At 42.0% G+C, this 17,882-nt stretch overlaps 1 protein-coding gene across 1 annotated transcript in view; it reads right to left on the minus strand.

Moving 5' to 3' along the window:
* sesn2 (sestrin 2) overlaps positions 1–17,882 on the minus strand; it is a 28,336-nt gene that overhangs the window by 856 nt on the left and 9,598 nt on the right. The window contains exons 2-10 of the mRNA XM_061931492.1: positions 17,788–17,853; positions 17,490–17,678; positions 16,831–17,013; positions 16,540–16,758; positions 12,981–13,113; positions 12,806–12,921; positions 12,648–12,731; positions 10,132–10,238; positions 9,910–10,054 (exon numbers count right to left, since the gene is read on the minus strand). Coding sequence (XP_061787476.1) covers positions 9,910–10,054; positions 10,132–10,238; positions 12,648–12,731; positions 12,806–12,921; positions 12,981–13,113; positions 16,540–16,758; positions 16,831–17,013; positions 17,490–17,678; positions 17,788–17,853 — 1,242 coding nt within the window. The remainder of the gene's footprint in view (positions 1–9,909; positions 10,055–10,131; positions 10,239–12,647; positions 12,732–12,805; positions 12,922–12,980; positions 13,114–16,539; positions 16,759–16,830; positions 17,014–17,489; positions 17,679–17,787; positions 17,854–17,882) is intronic.

Genomic DNA, 17,882 nt, shown 5'->3' on the forward strand with positions numbered 1-17,882 from the left:
GGTCAATTGTACGGAATATGTACTGTGCAATCTACTAATACAAGTTTCAATCAATCAATCAATGAATGCTCCAATGCGGAAGTTGAACTGAAATGCTGACAGAATGTAAGAATAGTTGGAATGGTTTGAATGTTGAAGAGTTTGAATTTCCAGGAAAAACGGAATTTGGTTTGAAACTTGGGAAAGTGTTAGTTGTGAAGTGAATTATATTTATATAGCGCTTTTCTCTAGTGACTCAAAGTGCTTTACATAGTCCATCCATCCATCCATCCATCTTCTTCCGCTTATCAAGAGGTCGGGTCGCGGGGGCAGCAGCCTAAGCAGGGAAGCCCAGACTTCCCTCTCCCCAGCCACTTCGTCCAGCTCTTCCTGTGGGACCCCGAGGCGTTCCCAGGCCAACCGGGAGACATAGTCTTCCCAACGTGTCCTGGGTCTTCTCCGCGCCTCCTACCGGTCGGACGTGCCCTAAACACCTCCCTAGGGAGGCGTTCGGGTGGCATCCTGACCAGATGCCCGAACCACCTCATCTGGCTCCTCTCCATGTGGAGGAGCAGCGGCTTTACTTTGAGCTCCCCCCGGATGGCAGAGCTTCTCACCCTATCTCTAAGGGAGAGCCCCGCTACCCGGCGGAGGAAACTCACTTGGGCCGCTTGTACCCGTGATCTTGTCCTTTCGGTCATAACCCAAAGCTCATGACCATAGGTGAGGATGGGAACGTAGATCGACCGATAAATTGAGAGCTTTGCCTTCCGGCTCAGCTCCTTCTTCACCACAACGGATCGATACAGCGTCCGCATTACTGAAGACGCCGCACCGATCCGCCTGTCGATCTCACGATCCACTCTTCCCTCACTCGTGAACAAGACTCCGAGGTACTTGAACTCCTCCACTTGGGGCAAGATCTCCTCCCCAACCCGGAGATGGCACTCCACCCTTTTCCGGGCGAGAACCATGGACTCGGACTTGGAGGTGCTGATTCTCATCCCAGTCGCTTCACACTCGGCTGCGAACCGATCCAGTGAGAGCTGAAGATCCTGGCCAGATGAAGCCATCAGGACCACATCATCTGCAAAAAGCAGAGACCTAATCCTGCAGCCACCAAACCGGATCCCCTCAACGCCTTGACTGCGCCTAGAAATTCTGTCCATAAAAGTTATGAACAGAATGGGTGACAAAGGGCAGCCTTGGCGGAGTCCAACCCTCACTGGAAACGTGTCCGACTTACTACCGGCAATGCGGACCAAGCTCTGACACTGATCATACAGGGTGCGGACCGCCACAATCAGACAGTTTGATACCCCATACTCTCTGAGCACTCCCCACAGGACTTCCCGAGCGACACGGTCGAATGCCTTCTCCAAGTCCACAAAACACATGTAGACTGGTTGGGCAAACTCCCATGCACCCTCAAGGACCCTGCCGAGAGTATAGAGCTGGTCCACAGTTCCACGACCAGGACGAAAACCACACTGTTCCTCCTGAATCCGAGGTTCGACTATCCGGCGTAGCCTCCTCTCGCTGTACATAGTGAAACCCAATATCTAAGCTCCATTTAAACCAGTGTGGGTGGCACTGGGAGCAGGTGGGTAAAGTGTCTTGCCCAAGGACACGACGGCAGTGACTAGGATGGCGGAAGCGGGGATCGAACCTGGAACCCTCAAGTTGCTGGCACGGCCACTCTACCAACTGAGCTATACCACCGTTAGTTGAATGTGTTGATGTTGGAATGGTTTGAATCGGTTGAAAAATGTGCGAATTGTGGAAATTTAAGGCGGGGGTGACGTATGCCGTAAAGCAGGGGTGTCAAACTCAAATACAGAGTGGGCCAAAAGTTAAAACTGAACAAAGACGCGGGCCAAGATTGAACAAAATAACCTTTTAATGGGGACCCAAACAAGTTTTGCATTGAATATTGAACAAGCAAGGCTTATATAACTTTAGAGTGAAATGTAAAATCGAGTTTCAAATAATAATAATAAAAAAATATAAATGGCATATCAAATATAATTTAAATAAAAATTTAACGCCTCTTTTCTATTTGCAGCCTTCTGAGGTAAATATCAACATGAACTTTTTCCACATGCTAATAAATTTGAAAATAAAATAACAATGAACAAACCAACCATTCAGGACTTTAAACTGCTCAGTTTGCAACGCACTGATCTAATCTAAAGTGCCCAAGCCAGATACCTGCCATCTTTTCTTGGATGCTAGTTCATTAATGTGGGGGCTCAGGCTTTGAGCTGAGGCAACCTTCATTATCGAAGGAAGGTGTTCATCAGTCATTATATCTCGTATTCCACCCGGACCACAGTCTTGGGGGCGTGCCTTAAAGGCACTGCCTTTAACGTCCTCTACGAGCTGTCGTCACGTCCGTTTTTCATCCATTCTAACAACGTGCCGGCCCTGTCACAAGATATGTGCGGCTTCTGTACGCACACACACGTGGATGCAACGCATACTTGATCAACAGCGATACAGGTTAAACTGAGGGTGGCCGTATAAACAACTTTAATACTGTCAGAAATATATGCCCCACTGTGAACCCACACCAAACAAGAATGACGTTTTCGGGAGAAGATCCGCACCGTAACACAACATAAACACAACAGAACAAATACCCAGAATCCTTTGCAGCACTAACTCTTACGGGACGCTACAAAATACACCCCCGCTACCACCAAACACCCCCCCCCCCCACACACACACACACACACCATGTAGCTTGTGTGTGAGTGCGTGCAGAAGCCGCACATATTATGTGACTGGGCCAGCACTCGGACTGGATGAAAAGCGGACGTGACGATTTTCGGTAGGGGCACTGAAATTTGGGAGTCTACCGGAAGGGTTGGTAAGTATGAGAATTAGCGGTGAATGCGGTGTAACCGCGTCACCGCCGCTGTATATAATCGGCGGGCCAGCTCTAGTGTTGATTTGATATCGCCTAAGGGCCAAGTGAAATTACACAGCGGGCCAATTTTGGCCCGCGGGCCAGAGTTTGACACCCATGCCGTAAAGCAAGTCAGCATATTTGTAGTTTTGTGCGGCAGGGTTCCTGCCACCCTCCTCAAAGTCACTAAGTGCCAGTGACAGCCATACAGACCCCCTCAGGCCATGAAAGAGGTGTCATTTAACTAGTTCTAAGTTCATGTATCATCACAAAACTTGTAAAAAATAGTTTATGAAGGTTTAAAAAATAGTGCTGCTTTAATGAGACGTGATGTCACAATTTGTTTGAGCAATGATTTGAATCATAATTTGTAGTTGCTGCTACGATTCAAGGACGAAAATAGTTTATTTAGATCCGAAAGGATTCAGTGAGTTGAAATCGATTCAGTAACATTTTTAGCAAAAATAAAAAAAATCAAGCAGTGTCATTATCTTCCTCTTTATGTTCTACTTACTCTATACAAAACTCTGTTTGAACCACATCTAGACTACTGTAATGTCATCTGGTGTAACATCTTCCCTACCCACCTTCACAAATTAGAATCCATGCAAAAGAAAATCATACGGGCCCTGTCATGGTCCAAGTTTAATGCCCCCACTCCACATCTATTCCATAATTATCATCCCTTAAGACTGACAGAGTTCAATATTTATCACGATGCTTGTCTAACCTATCAAGTCATCCACAGGCTGAATCCCAGGCTCTGTAGCTTGGTTCCTATCTATCATCCCCAGCATGCCCACACCACTTCTAACTTGACCTGATATCAGGTAAACATCGTCTACTGGCTTGTACTGCTCGAAGTGTTGTATGCAGGGGACCAAGATCTGGAACCGGCTTGATGAGAGCCTCAGGATGCTGTATTCATTATCCAACTTCAAAAAGAAACTGAAATCATACCTATTAACTACAAACCCCGTTTCCATATGAGTTGGGAAATTGTGTAAATATAAACGGAATACAATGATTTGCAAATCCTTTTCAACCCATATTCAATTGAATGCACTACAAAGACAACATATTTGATGTTCAAACTCATAAACTTTATTTTTTTGCAAATAATAATTAACTTAGAATTTCATGGCTGCAACACGTGCCAAAGTAGTTGGGAAAGGGCATGTTCGCCACTGTGTTACATCACCTTTTCTTTTAACAACACTCAATAAACAATTGGGAACTGAGGAAACTAATTGTTGAAGCTTTGAAAGTGGAATTCTTTCCCATTCTTGTTTTATGTAGAGCTTCAGTCGTTCAACAGTCCGGGGTCTCCGCTGTCGTATTTTATGCTTCATAATGCGCCACACATTTTCGATGGGAGACAGGTCTGGACTGCAGACGGGCCAGGAAAGTACCCGCACTCTTTTTTTACAAAGCCACGCTGTTGTAGCACGTGCTGAATGTGGCTTGGCAATGTCTTGCTGAAATAAGCAGGGGCGTCCATGAAAAAGATGGCGCTTAGATGGCAGCATATGTTGTTCCAAAACCTGTATGTAACTTTCAGCATTAATGGTGCCTTCACAGATGTGTAAGTTACCCATGCCCTGGGCACTAATGCACCCCCTTACCATCACAGATGCTGGCTTTTGAACTTTGCGTCGATAACAGTCTGGATGGTTCGCTTCCCCTTTGGTCCGGATGACACGATGTCGAATATTTCCAAAAACAATTTGAAATGTGGACTCGTCAGACCACAGAACACTTTTCCACTTTGCACGAGTCCATCTTAGATGATCTCAGACCCAGAGAAGCCGGCGGCGTTTCTGGATGGCTTTCGCTTTGCATAGTAGAACTTTAACTTGCACTTACAGATGTAGCGACCAACTGAATTTAGTGACAGTGGTTTTCTGAAGTGTTCCTGAGCCCATGTGGTGATATCCTTTAGAGATTGATGTCGGTTTTTGATACAGTGCCGTCTGAGGGATCGAAGGTCACGGTCATTCATTCAATGTTGGTTTCCGGCCATGCCACTTACGTGGAGTGATTTCTTCAGATTCTCTGAACCTTTTGATGATATTATGGACCGTAGATGTTGAAATCCCTACATTTCTTGCAATTGCACTTTGAGAAACGTTGTTCTTAAACTGTTTGACTATTTGCTCACGCAGTTGTGGACAAAGGGGTGTACCTCGCCCCATCCTTTCTTGCAATTGCACTTTGAGAAACGTTGTTCTTAAACTGTTTGACTATTTGCCCACGCAGTTGTGGACAAAGGGGTGTACCTCGCCCCATCCTTTCTTGTGAAAGACTGAGCATTTTTTGGGAAGCTGTTTTTATACCCAATCATGGCACCCACCTGTTCCCAATTAGCCTGCACACCTGTGGGATGTTCCAAATAAGTGTTTGATGAGCATTCCTCAACTTTATCAGTATTTATTGCCACCTTTCCCAACTTCTTTGTCACGTGTTGCTGGCATCAAACTCTAAAGTTAATGATTATTTGCAAAAAAAAAAAAAAAAAAGTTTATCAGTTTGAACATCAAATATGTTGTCTTTGTAGCATATTCAACTGAATATGGGTTGAAAATGATTTGCAAATCATTGTATTCCGTTTATATTTACATCTAACACAATTTCCCAACTCATATGGAAACGGGGTTTGTACCTATCTCTAATGCCTCATGTGGGGTAGACTACTGGGTTGTGCATGGTTGAATGAATGTATGTATGTATGTGTATGCTTGCTTTAGTACTCTTATTTTGTGTTTATCATATAGCATTTTTGTGCTTGCCACTATGTCTCATCATTCCATGCATATACTGACCTCTGGACCCCCTGCTAAAAGCTTCTTCTAGCTTATCTGGGGGACCCTTTCACTTACCACCATCCTTTAATGGATATTCACTACTGTTGTAGTGGTAATATGGTATTGTGAATAAACTTGAAACTTAAACTTAAAACTGAGTGTGAAATACACAGTGGACAGTGCAGGTGAAGTTTCCTATATTGCTGGTATTTCTTGTAAGGGAAGCATGTATAAATGAACGATGGATACAAACAACAATTAATGCATTCACATCCTATTTCAATAAAGTGCAATCAACACTTTAGCTTTGATTAACAAGAGGAAACATTTCCAATAAAAGTACAATAAGCAACATTTTAACAGGAGATTTACCTGCTACTTCTGCTTTCGTTTTTTAGTCATACAAATAAAACAATATTCAAATCTAAAATATTGCGCAACCAAACGTCATGAGGTATCTCATTTTGATAAACAGTGCAGTAATATTTAACTGCTACTTTGCACTACTGGGCGGTCGGCGTGTGTCAATATGTGAAAATCCCGTTGCGCCATAGGTGGTTCGAGAGATTTGTCGCCTTGCCATTGCAGTTTCCTACAAACGGTGAGCGACTTCTTAAAGGGGAAATGCACTTTTTGGGGGGAATTTTGCCTACCATTCACAGTCACCATGTAAGACAAGAAGAACATGCTTTTCTTTTTTTATGCATTCTAAGTCAGCTAACAATCATCGGATTCGCTCTCTTCCACCTATCAATCGCTCTAAAAACATTTAAACACCTCCATCAAGGTTATATGTACACACTGAGTAATGTACCGGTAGTCACATTAATAACATGGAATATTTACGTATTTTGCTCTATTTGAGCATACGACGAGGTATTCATTTCAGCCGCGCATCAATAATAATAATAATAATAATAGATTTTATTTGTAAAAAGCACCTTTCCATTGAGCAAAAACCTCAAAGTGCTACAGTGTATTAAAAAAATAAATAAAAAGATGATAAAAATAATTATACAAATAAAAAGGCTTTTTTTTTTTTTTAAAGAAGGGTTTTTAAGCCTTTTTTAAAAGCATCCAGTCTGTGGTGCCCTCAGGTGGTCAGGGAGAGCGTTCCACAGACTGGGAGCGGCGGAGCAGAAAGCCCGGTCTAAAGACTTTGCATCACAAGGGTCGCTTTTTTTTTTTTTTTTACTTAGGAACAGCGAGCACGCATTCAACAAATGTTTAGGACTAATTTTTATTGATATGTCATTAAAAAAAAAACATGTGATATTTTGACGCAAAAATTAGTGTTTAAAAACGCGCATTTTCACGGAAATTTCACATGCCTTCTACTTTAAAAGTCTGCCGTTCTTAAATCCAATGTTTTTTTCTCTACTATCAATACAATCGATTGATTACCTTTTAAAACGATGTTATATCAATACACAGTACAGGCCAAAAGTTTGGACACACCTCATTTCAATGGGTTTTCTTTATGTTCATGACTATTTACATTGTAGGTTGTCACATCAAAACTATGAATGAACACATGTGGAGTTATGTACTTAACAAAAAATGTTACTGAAAACATGTTTTATATTCTAGTTTCTTCAAAATAGCCACCCTCTGCTCTTAACACAGCTTTGCACACTCTTGGCATTCTCTCCATGAGCTTCAAGCCCACCTGCGAAGTGAAAACCATTTCAGGTGACTACCTCTTGAAGCTCATGGAGAGAATGCCAAGAGTGTGCGAAAAAGTAATCAGAGCAGAGGGTGGCTATTTTGAAGAAACTACAATATAAAACATGTTTTAACCTTTTTTTGTTAAGTACATACGTAACTCCACGTGCGACTTGTCCAGGGTGTACCCCGCCTTCCGCCCGAATGCAGCTGAGATAGGCTCCAGCACCCCCCGCGTCCCCAAAAGGGACAAGCGGTAAAAAATGGATGGATGGATAACTCCATGTGTGTTCATTCCTAGTTGTGATGTGACAATCTACAATGTAAATAGTCATGACAATAAAGAAAACACATTGAATGAGGAGAAGGTGTTGGCCTGTACTGTATATATTGGGGATGGCGTGGCGGGGATGGGAGAGTGGCCGTGCCAGCAACCTGAGGGTTCCTGGTTCGATGCCCACGATGAATCGTTACAACCCGAGTAGGTTTTCAAACTGTTGTTTTAGAGAAAAAAAGTTAAAATCTGAGTAAATCAGGACGTGACTGTGGATGAAAGCACAATTACCGTAAGCGTGCCATTTCAACTAGTGGGGAGTTGAGGAATTACAGTTACATCCTTCCATTTACACAAAATGTCATTCATTTGTCAAACTGGAAGTTTTTTCCTATAAACATGTCAACAACGGGAGGTTATGATGCCTGACCATGCTGGCTCATGTGGGCAAACTGATGATAAATGTCAGGTGACTGACAAGGTGTGTGTGTGTGTGTGTGTGTGTGTGTGTGTGTGTGAATAGAAGTGAATTATATTTTTATATAGCGCTTTTTCTCTAGTGACTCAAAGCGCTTTACAAAGTGTAACCCAATATCTAAGTTACATTTAAACCAGTGTGGGTGGCACTGGGTGCAGGTGGGTAAAGTGTCTTGCCCAAGGACACAACGACAGTGACGAGGATGGCAGGAAGCGGGGATCGAACCTGGAACCCTCAAGTTGCTGGCACGGCCACTCGACCAACCGAGCTATACCGTGTGTGTGTGTGTGTGTTCTGGCAATGCTGACTTAATGGGGACATTGCTCTGTTTACACAGTCACCTTTAGGGGACCTCTGACGGTATAGGGACAAAAAAACAGGTCCCCTAAAGGGAAACCTTTTTAAATGATAGTCAGATCCATCCTGAAGATGCTTAACTGATTTTTAAGCTTTTGGCCCATAAAACATGTTTACTGGTTAGTTTACGGAGCCCCGAAACGGACATGGGGGAATTTTTTTTTTTAATAATTGTTTATTTTATATATATATTTTTTAGACATAAAGTTATCCAAAAAAAAAAAAGTATAATTATTATTATTTTATTTTTTTTAGACATGTGCACATGAGATAGTTTCTGGTGCGCATGAGATACATGTCTAAAAAAAATAAAAATAATTATAAATGTTTTTTTAACGTGCGCACGAAAACTCTCGTGCGCACGAGATACATGTCTAAAAAAATAAATAAATTATACATTTATTTTTTTAATTTTTTTATACACTATAAAAAGTTTCTGGTGTGCATGAGATAGTTTCTGGTGCGCACGAGATACATGTCTAAAAAAAATAAAAAAATTATAAATGTTTTTTTTTTAGACATGTATCTTGTGTGCACAAGTTTTCGTGCACACAAGATACACGTCTAAAAAAAATAAATAAATAAATAAATTATACATTTATTTTTTTTATTTTTTTATAACTTTATAAAAAGTTTCTTGTGCGCACGAGATAGTTTCTCGTGCGCACGAGATACATGTCTAAAAAAAATAAAAAATAAAATAAAAATGATTAAAAAAAAATTTTTTCCCCCATGTCCCTTTAGGACATGGGATTTAGGATGATTTTTTTATTTTTTTTTATTTTTATTTTTATAAATGGTCCTCAGTAGTTACGTACAAATTTGTGTGAATTATGCAAAATTATTGAAATTTGGTCCCCATGAACCATATTAATTGTTTTTCCCCGGGGTCCCCAGTTAGAATGATCAGCACATTACTTCATTAATCCAGAGATTTAAAGACGTGTATGAGCTAACTGGGCAGTGGCCATTTTACCTCTTTTTTTTATGCCTCCACAACCTGTAGAAAGGGTGACGATCAAAAACTTGATCCCCATTCCAAATCATAACCAGTGTGTGTGTGTATGTGTGCGTTCTGGCAATGCTTACTTAATGGGGACATCGCTCTGTTTACACAGTCACCTTTAGGGGACCTCTGACGGTATGGGGACAAAAAAACAGGTCCCCTAAAGGTAAACCTTTTTAAATGATAGTCAGATCCATTCTGAAGATGCCTAAGTGATTTTTAATCTTTGGCCCATAAAACATATTTACTGGTTAGTTTGAGTGCAAACTTTAAAAAAAAATTTTTTTTTTATTTTTTTTTTTATAAATGGTCCTCAGTAGTCACGTACAAATTTGTGTGAATTATGCAAAATTATTTAAATTTGGTCCCCATGAACCATATTAACTCTTTTTCCCCAGAGCCCCCAGTAAGAATGATGTGTGTGTGTGTGTGTACCTTCTCAGAGTGTCTGAAGTGCCTCCAGAAGGCGTGGTAGATGCGTGCGGTGGTTTGCTCGGGGTGACAGGCCATGGTCTTGACGAACACCTTCAAGGAGCGCTCCAGCAACACGTTGACGCTGCCATAGTCGTAGTCGTCGTACCTGCCAGCGACACGGGGGGCTCAAGGTCAGCGGCGGGACGAAAGAGGCGGCGGGTCGGAAGGTGACCGGTGGCTGACCGTATGCCGTAGAGGCAGTGGATGTAGTTCCACAGGGCTTTTCTCAGAGTGTGCGTGTCCACGCCCTCGTGCATGGCCATCCTGTGGTAGGTCAGGTTGCTCACCACCTGCAAACATACACATTTTCTCCTTCGTAAATTCACATTTTCATTCCTGTTGCAGCCTGCAGGGGGCAGGAGCGCTGCACGTGCACTAGCAGTGCGTGGTACGGACCATACCTCGGAAAAATCCAGGATATTCCTTTTTAGGAAGGATTACAACTGATACATGACTTCACAACGGCTCTTCTAGATCAGGAAGGTCCAAAATGCGGCCATAAGCTAATGTCTTAGCCTGCCGCACAGCTGTTAGCATTTTAACAATAGCATGCTCGATATTATGCTAATTTTGCAGGTATACACATTAGTGTTGAATATCATATATAATATATATTAAATATATATATAACGTTAGCATGCCAGGGTTTTTTTTAGCTCATTTTGTAGGTATACACCGCAGTTATACTTTAGTACTTGATGTGTGCTAACGTTAGCATGCTGGCATTTTGAAGACATTTTTCCAGCTACAAAACTCAGAGTAATACATGTTGGTACTGGACGAATGTTACATTTAGCATTTTAACAATAGCATGCCAGATATTATGCTAATTTTGCAGGTATATACAAGTGTTGTATATTATATTATATAATAAATATATATATATATATATATATATATATATATATAAATATATATATATATATATACACACACACACATATATACATACATACATACATATACATACACACACATATATATATATATACACAGGTAAAAGCCAGTAAATTAGAATATTTTGAAAAACTTGATTTATTTCAGTAATTGCATTCAAAAGGTGTAACTTGTACATTATATTTATTCATTGCACACAGACTGATGCATTCAAATGTTTATTTCATTTAATTTTGATGATTTGAAGTGGCAACAAATGAAAATCCCAAATTCCGTGTGTCACAAAATTAGAATATTACTTAAGGCTAATACAAAAAAGGGATTTTTAGAAATGTTGGCCAACTGAAAAGTATGAAAATGAAAAATATGAGCATGTACAATACTCAATACTTGGTTGGAGCTCCTTTTGCCTCAATTACTGCGTTAATGCGGCGTGGCATGGAGTCGATGAGTTTCTGGCACTGCTCAGGTGTTATGAGAGCCCAGGTTGCTCTGATAGTGGCCTTCAACTCTTCTGCGTTTTTGGGTCTGGCATTCTGCATCTTCCTTTTCACAATACCCCACAGATTTTCTATGGGGCTAAGGTCAGGGGAGTTGGCGGGCCAATTTAGAACAGAAATACCATGGTCCGTAAACCAGGCACGGGTAGATTTTGCGCTGTGTGCAGGCGCCAAGTCCTGTTGGAACTTGAAATCTCCATCTCCATAGAGCAGGTCAGCAGCAGGAAGCATGAAGTGCTCTAAAACTTGCTGGTAGACGGCTGCGTTGACCCTGGATCTCAGGAAACAGAGTGGACCGACACCAGCTGGACTGCTGCTGAGTGATCCAAAGTCATGTTTTCTGACGAAAGCAAATTTTGCATTTCCTTTGGAAATCGAGGTCCCAGAGTCTGGAGGAAGACAGGAGAGGCACAGGATCCACGTTGCCTGAAGTCTAGTGTAAAGTTTCCACCATCAGTGATGGTTTGGGGTGCCATGTCATCTGCTGGTGTCGGTCCACTCTGTTTCCTGAGATCCAGGGTCAACGCAGCCGTCTACCAGCAAGTTTTAGAGCACTTCATGCTTCCTGCTGCTGACCTGCTCTATGGAGATGGAGATTTCAAGTTCCAAAAGGACTTGGCGCCTGCACACAGCGCAAAATCTACCCGTGCCTGGTTTACGGACCAGAGTACCGGTAGGTTGTGAGTTCAAACCCCAGCCGAGTCATACCAAAGACTATAAAAATGGGATCCATTACCTCCCTGCTTGGCACTCAGCATCAAGGGTTGGAATTGGGGGTTAAATCACCAAAAATGATTCCCCGGGCGCGGCCACTGCTGCTGCTGCTCACTGCTCCCCTCACCTCCCAGGGGGTGATCAAGGGTGATGGGTCAAATGCAGAGGACAAATTTCACCACACCTAGTGTGTGTGTGACAATCATTGCTACTTTAACTTTTAGTAATACATTTTGGTACTTGACGAAAGTTACATTTAGCATGCTAGCTTTTATTGCTATTTTAACAGGTACACAACTCAGTGCCATATTTTGCCATTTGACTAACTGTAAGCATGCCACTGCTAGCATGGTAACATAATACTGTTAAAATGGTACCTTTTTTTTTTTTTTAGCTCGTTTGTTTTCTTACTTGACGCTATCTGGCCAGCGTGCTAACTGTTAGCTTTCCAGTTTGGCTTTGGCTCCTCAGCATCCGCACAAAATGTCGAACGAAATTGCATTTTCTAGTTTTATTGTACTGGTTTTTGAAGGTGAATCCTTTGATTTGTCAGCCTGGCCACACCTAGTGCCCGATGATGGCAAATACCTGGAATTTCTCGTCCAGGAGCTGTCCCATGTCCGGCAGCAGTCTGTTGACCAGCGAGTAGCCGTGGTCCTCCCAGGAGTAGTCCTGCACACGTCCAGAAAAGAGGCATGAAGCAACATCGTCGACGACAATAAAAAAAAAAAACGGTCCACCGCTACCTGAGCTCTCATGGTGGGCGGGGCTTGCTCTCCTCTGGGGGCAAAGTCCTCGTATCTGAACTCCGGGTCCTCCACCAGATGCAGCAGTCGCTCGGGTGGCGCTCCTCGCACCACCGCTGCAAAGAGGCGAGGTGTGAGTGTGCGGGGAAGGTGAGGAGGAGACACGCCGACGTACCCGTCGGGATGCTCTCGCTTCGTTCCCGCTCAAAGCGCGTCACCATCTCCTCCTGTGTGCACTCCTCGTCCTGCTGCTGGAGCTCCACCATCCTCTTCATCAGCACCTCCACCTCCATTGCTCCGTCCACCAGCTGGGGGAAGAAAAAAAAAGAGTTTTGAAAATGTAGTAATAACGAGAAAATGTGTGCTGCGAGCCCATGACCAGAGGTTGATTGAAGCTCGCGTCAAATTTTAGTATGATACAATGGGAACAATTAGCATACAGTATTTGCAAGATAGCGAAAAAAGCAAAAATCCCCAAATTTTAGGTTTAAAAATGAATAAAATGAGCAAAAATGCATAAAACGTTATAATGCTAACGTTAACATGACGCCAGCAAAAGTCAGCATACTTCTAATTTGGTGGCAAATATCAAAAGTCATGGTTTTAAGGTTCAAACGAATACAATTAGCCAAAATGCTAACATAAAACGTTAGCATGATAACATAAGAAAAGTTTGCATACTTCTAAGATGGCGCCAAATATCATTGAGCATTGAACGAATAAAATTAGCAAAAATGCTAGCATTAAAAGTTACTATTTTAACGTTAGCATGCTAACATAACATACGTTAGCATACTTCCCAGATAACGGCAGTAATCAAAATCCATGACTTTTAAGGTTAAACATACAACATCAGCTAAAATGCTAGCATAAAACATTATCATGCTAACGCTAGCATGACGACATAGCAAAAGTTAGCATACTTCTAATTTGGTGGCAAATATAAGAAGCCATGATTTTATAGTTCAAACGAATACAATTAGCCAAAATGATAACATAAAACGTTAGTATGCTAGCGTTAGCATGATAACATAAGAAAAGTTTGCATACTTCTAAGATAGCGCCAAATATCACTTAGGTTTGAATGAATAAAATTAGCAAAATTGCTAGTATTAAAAGTTATTATTTTAACGTTAGCATGCTAACATAAAATAGGTTGGCATACTTCTGAGATGATGCCAAGTATCAAAATCCATAACTTTTAAGGTTAAACTAAATAGCTAAAATGCTAGCATAAAACATTATCATGCTAACGTTAGCATGACGACAGCAAAAGTCAGCATACTTCTAATTTGGTGGCAAATATCAAAAGCCATGATTTTAAGGTTTAAACGAATACAATTAGCCAAAATGCTAACATAAAATGTTAGTATGCTAGCGTTAGCATGATAACATAAGAAAAGTTTGCTTACTTCTAAGATGGCGCCAAATATCACTTAGGTTTGAACTAATAAAATTAGCAAAATTGCTCGTATTAAAAGTTACTATTTTAACGTTAGCATGCTAACATAAAATAAGTTGGCATACTTCTGAGATGATGCCAAGTATCAAAATCCATGACTTTTAAGGTTAAACATACAACATTAGCTAAAATGCTAGCATAAAACATTATCATGCTAACGTTAGCATGACGACAGCAAAAGTCAGCATACTTCTAATTTGGTGGCAAATATCAAAAGCCATGATTTTAAGGTTTAACGAATACAATTAGCCAAAATGCTAACATAAAACGTTAGTATGCTAGCGTTAGCATGATAACATAAGAAAAGTTTGCATACTTCTAAGATAGCACCAAATATCATTGAGGTTTGAACGAATAAAATTAGCAAAAATGCTAGTATTAAAAGTTACTATTTTAACGTTAGCATGCTAACATAAAATAAGATGGCATACTTCTGACATGATGCCAAGTATCAAAATCCATGACTTTTAAGGTTAAACATACATAGCTAAAATGCCAGCATAAAACATTATCATGCTAACGTTAGCATGGCGACAGCAAAAGTCAGCATACTTCTAATTTGGTGGCAAATATCAGAAGCCATGATTTTATAGTTCAAACAAATACAATTAGCCTAAATGCTAACATAAAACGTTAGTATGCTAGCGTTAGCATGATAACATAAGAAAAGTTTGCATACTTCTAAGATGGCACCAAATATCATTGAGCATTGAACGAATAAAATTAGCAAAAATGCTAGCATTAAAAGTTACTATTTTAACGTTAGCATGTTAACATAACACACGTTAGCATACTTCCCAGATAACGGCAATTATCAAAATCCATGACTTTTAAGGTTAAACATACAACATCAGCTAAAATGCTAGCATAAAACATTAGCATGACGACATAGCAAAAGTCAGCATACTTCTAATTTGGTGGCAAATATCAAAAGCCATGGTTTTAAAGTTCAAACCAATACAATTAGCCAAAATGCTAACGTAAAACGTTAGTATGCTGGCGTTAGCATGATAACAAAAGAAAAGTTTGTTTACTTCTAAGATGGCGCCAAATATCACTTAGGTTTGAACGGATAAAATTAGCAAAAATGCTAGCATGAAAAGCTACTATTTTAACGCTAGCATGCTAACATAACATACGTTAGCATACTTCTGAAATAATGGAAATGATCAAAATCTATGACTTTTAAGGTTAAACATACAACATTAGCTAAAATGCTCGCGTAAAACATTATCATGCTAACATTAGCGTACTCCCAAGATGGCGCCAAGTAACAAAAGCCATGATTTTTAGGTTTAAACAAATAAGATTTGTTAAAATGCTAGTATAAAGCATGCTAAAATGCTAGTATAAAGCATGCTAAAATGCTAGTATAAAGCAATACCATGTTAACGTTAGCATGCTAGCACGTGACCAGATAAGAGGAAATACCAAAAGTGGTGAGGCGGTGCTATAATGTTCGTCCACCAATGTCTGCTACATGTTTGTATTTTTAAATGAACGAAATGCTAATGGATAATGCTATGGTTGGAATTGGGGGTTAAATCACCAAAAAATGATTCCCGGGCACGGTCACCGCTGCTGCTCACTGCTCCCCTCACCTCCCAAGGGGTGAACAAGGGTGATGGGTCAAATGCAGAGAGTAATTTCGCCACACCTAGTGTGTGTGTGACTAACTTGAACTTAAAAAAAAAATTATCATGTGAGTGCGTACCTAATCAACTGGCCCAAAAGTACCTAATCAATGGGCCCATCGCAGGTTTTTTCCCTTTACAGCGTCGCCATGGTAACACAAAATGTTCCAAACCTATAGTAGCAGCGTAGGCACAACCGAAACCTTTCCAAAGATGTAAGATATGTTGGGGTTCGTTGGTCGGTTCTTCCCGTATTAAACGTTAATGTTTCTGCTCCGCCGCTACCAGTCTGTGGAATGCTCTCCCTGACCACCTGAGGGCACCACAGACTGTGGATGCTTTTAAAAAAGGCTTAAAAACCATTCTTTAAAAAAAAGCCTTTTTATGGATATATGTATACTAGTTCTAGCTATTAGGCTGTTCTAGTTTTTATTTTTTATCATCTTTTTATTATTATTATTTTTTTCAATACACTGTAGCACTTTGAGGTTGTTTGCTCAATGTAAAGTGCTTTTTACAAATAAAATCTATTATTATTATTATTATAAACGCGCCAGAATAATCATGTCAACTTGATACGTGGGCGATAGTGATACGGGCTGCTTTATGATATCACGAGCCACTTGAGAAAGTCGCACCTCTTGACGGCCGTCCTCGTGGGCGGGGCTGTTGGGACTGCGGGTTGGGTGTCCGGGCGAGGGCGGCAGGAAGGTGTGGCCTCCGACGTGGTCCGGCTCCGGGTTGAGTCCGCAGCCCCACACAAAGGAGCAGAGCGAGTGGGCGTGCGCCATGAGGATGACGGCCTGTATGAGCTCGGCTAGTGACCAGCGGAGCTCGGCGCCCGGGTACACCAGATCCTGCAGGACACACCGTGAGCCTCTACTCCTCTCGCGGTGTTCTAGAACCTTCTATATGGCGTGTGGCGTCACCTGGATGTGCAGCTGGGTGACCAGCCAGGGTCTGTGCGCCAGCAGCTTGTTGAGGGGGTGCAAACTGCGCAGCTTGGCGGGGGCGTGCTGCAGGCCGCTCAGCCAGCTCTCGTCTCCGCCGGCCTCCAGGAAGCCGGCGCTGTGCTGCTGCACCAGGTAGGAGCAGTGGTGCCGGGCCGCCGCCTGGGGGCGCAATTTAAAAAGTGCATTTGTAATTGTCAGGTTCAAACACTGATGACATCTATTAAACAAGACAAGAAGCAAGGAATTAAACAGAGACAGAATTAAATGTATCTCATTGAGGAGAAACGTCTGGGCTGTACTCTACAGTGTCTCACCACGCTCTGATGAAAGATTGTACGCCTTCTCTTTTATTTGGACTTTCCCTGATTACATGGCAACAGCTGTTTCTAAGGGAAGGGGGGTCGTAAACAGCCGCTGCCTTTGGTCACAAAACAGTTCAAAGAAAAGGTGCCTGGAGGGGGGGTCAGGTCCTGCTTCTTCTCCGCTTTGTAGATCTCGGGTCGGATTGTGGATTACAATACATCAAAGAAACCGACACCTTCATGTCGCTTCCCATCCTACACAGTGGAGTTTTACAAGCCTTTTGCTTGGTAGGATCAAAGACAGGGCGAAGGTGAACAGGCTTTTTCTCTCACCATGATGGCGATGTAATGCCTCCAGTGGCGAGGCAAGGGGCCGTCCAGCACCAGCAGGTCATGCTGGGTCCTCAGGAAACAGCTGAGGTAGGCGGGGTGCAGCGCCATCACCATGGTGACGTGGTCCACGCGGCCCAGGGAGAGGAAGGATTCGATTAGGATGTCCTGGTCGGGCCTTTCTTTCGATATCTGGAAATAAAATTAAAAAAAATTTTCCCTGGAACATTCCTCTCTGAATCCATCAGCTGACGCAACCCGGGGGCCCCTCGTTAGCCGGACCCCCCACTGTGGGACTCGCCTGTTTGGCAGGGATGAAGGCACTGGGACCGGGGGCCAGGGCGCGGGGCACGTCAACTCCTTGCTCCTGGTAACGCAGAGACAGGAAGTTACTTT

Source organism: Nerophis lumbriciformis, linkage group LG37 (genome assembly GCF_033978685.3).
Source record: "Nerophis lumbriciformis linkage group LG37, RoL_Nlum_v2.1, whole genome shotgun sequence".
NCBI lineage: Eukaryota > Metazoa > Chordata > Actinopteri > Syngnathiformes > Syngnathidae > Nerophis > Nerophis lumbriciformis.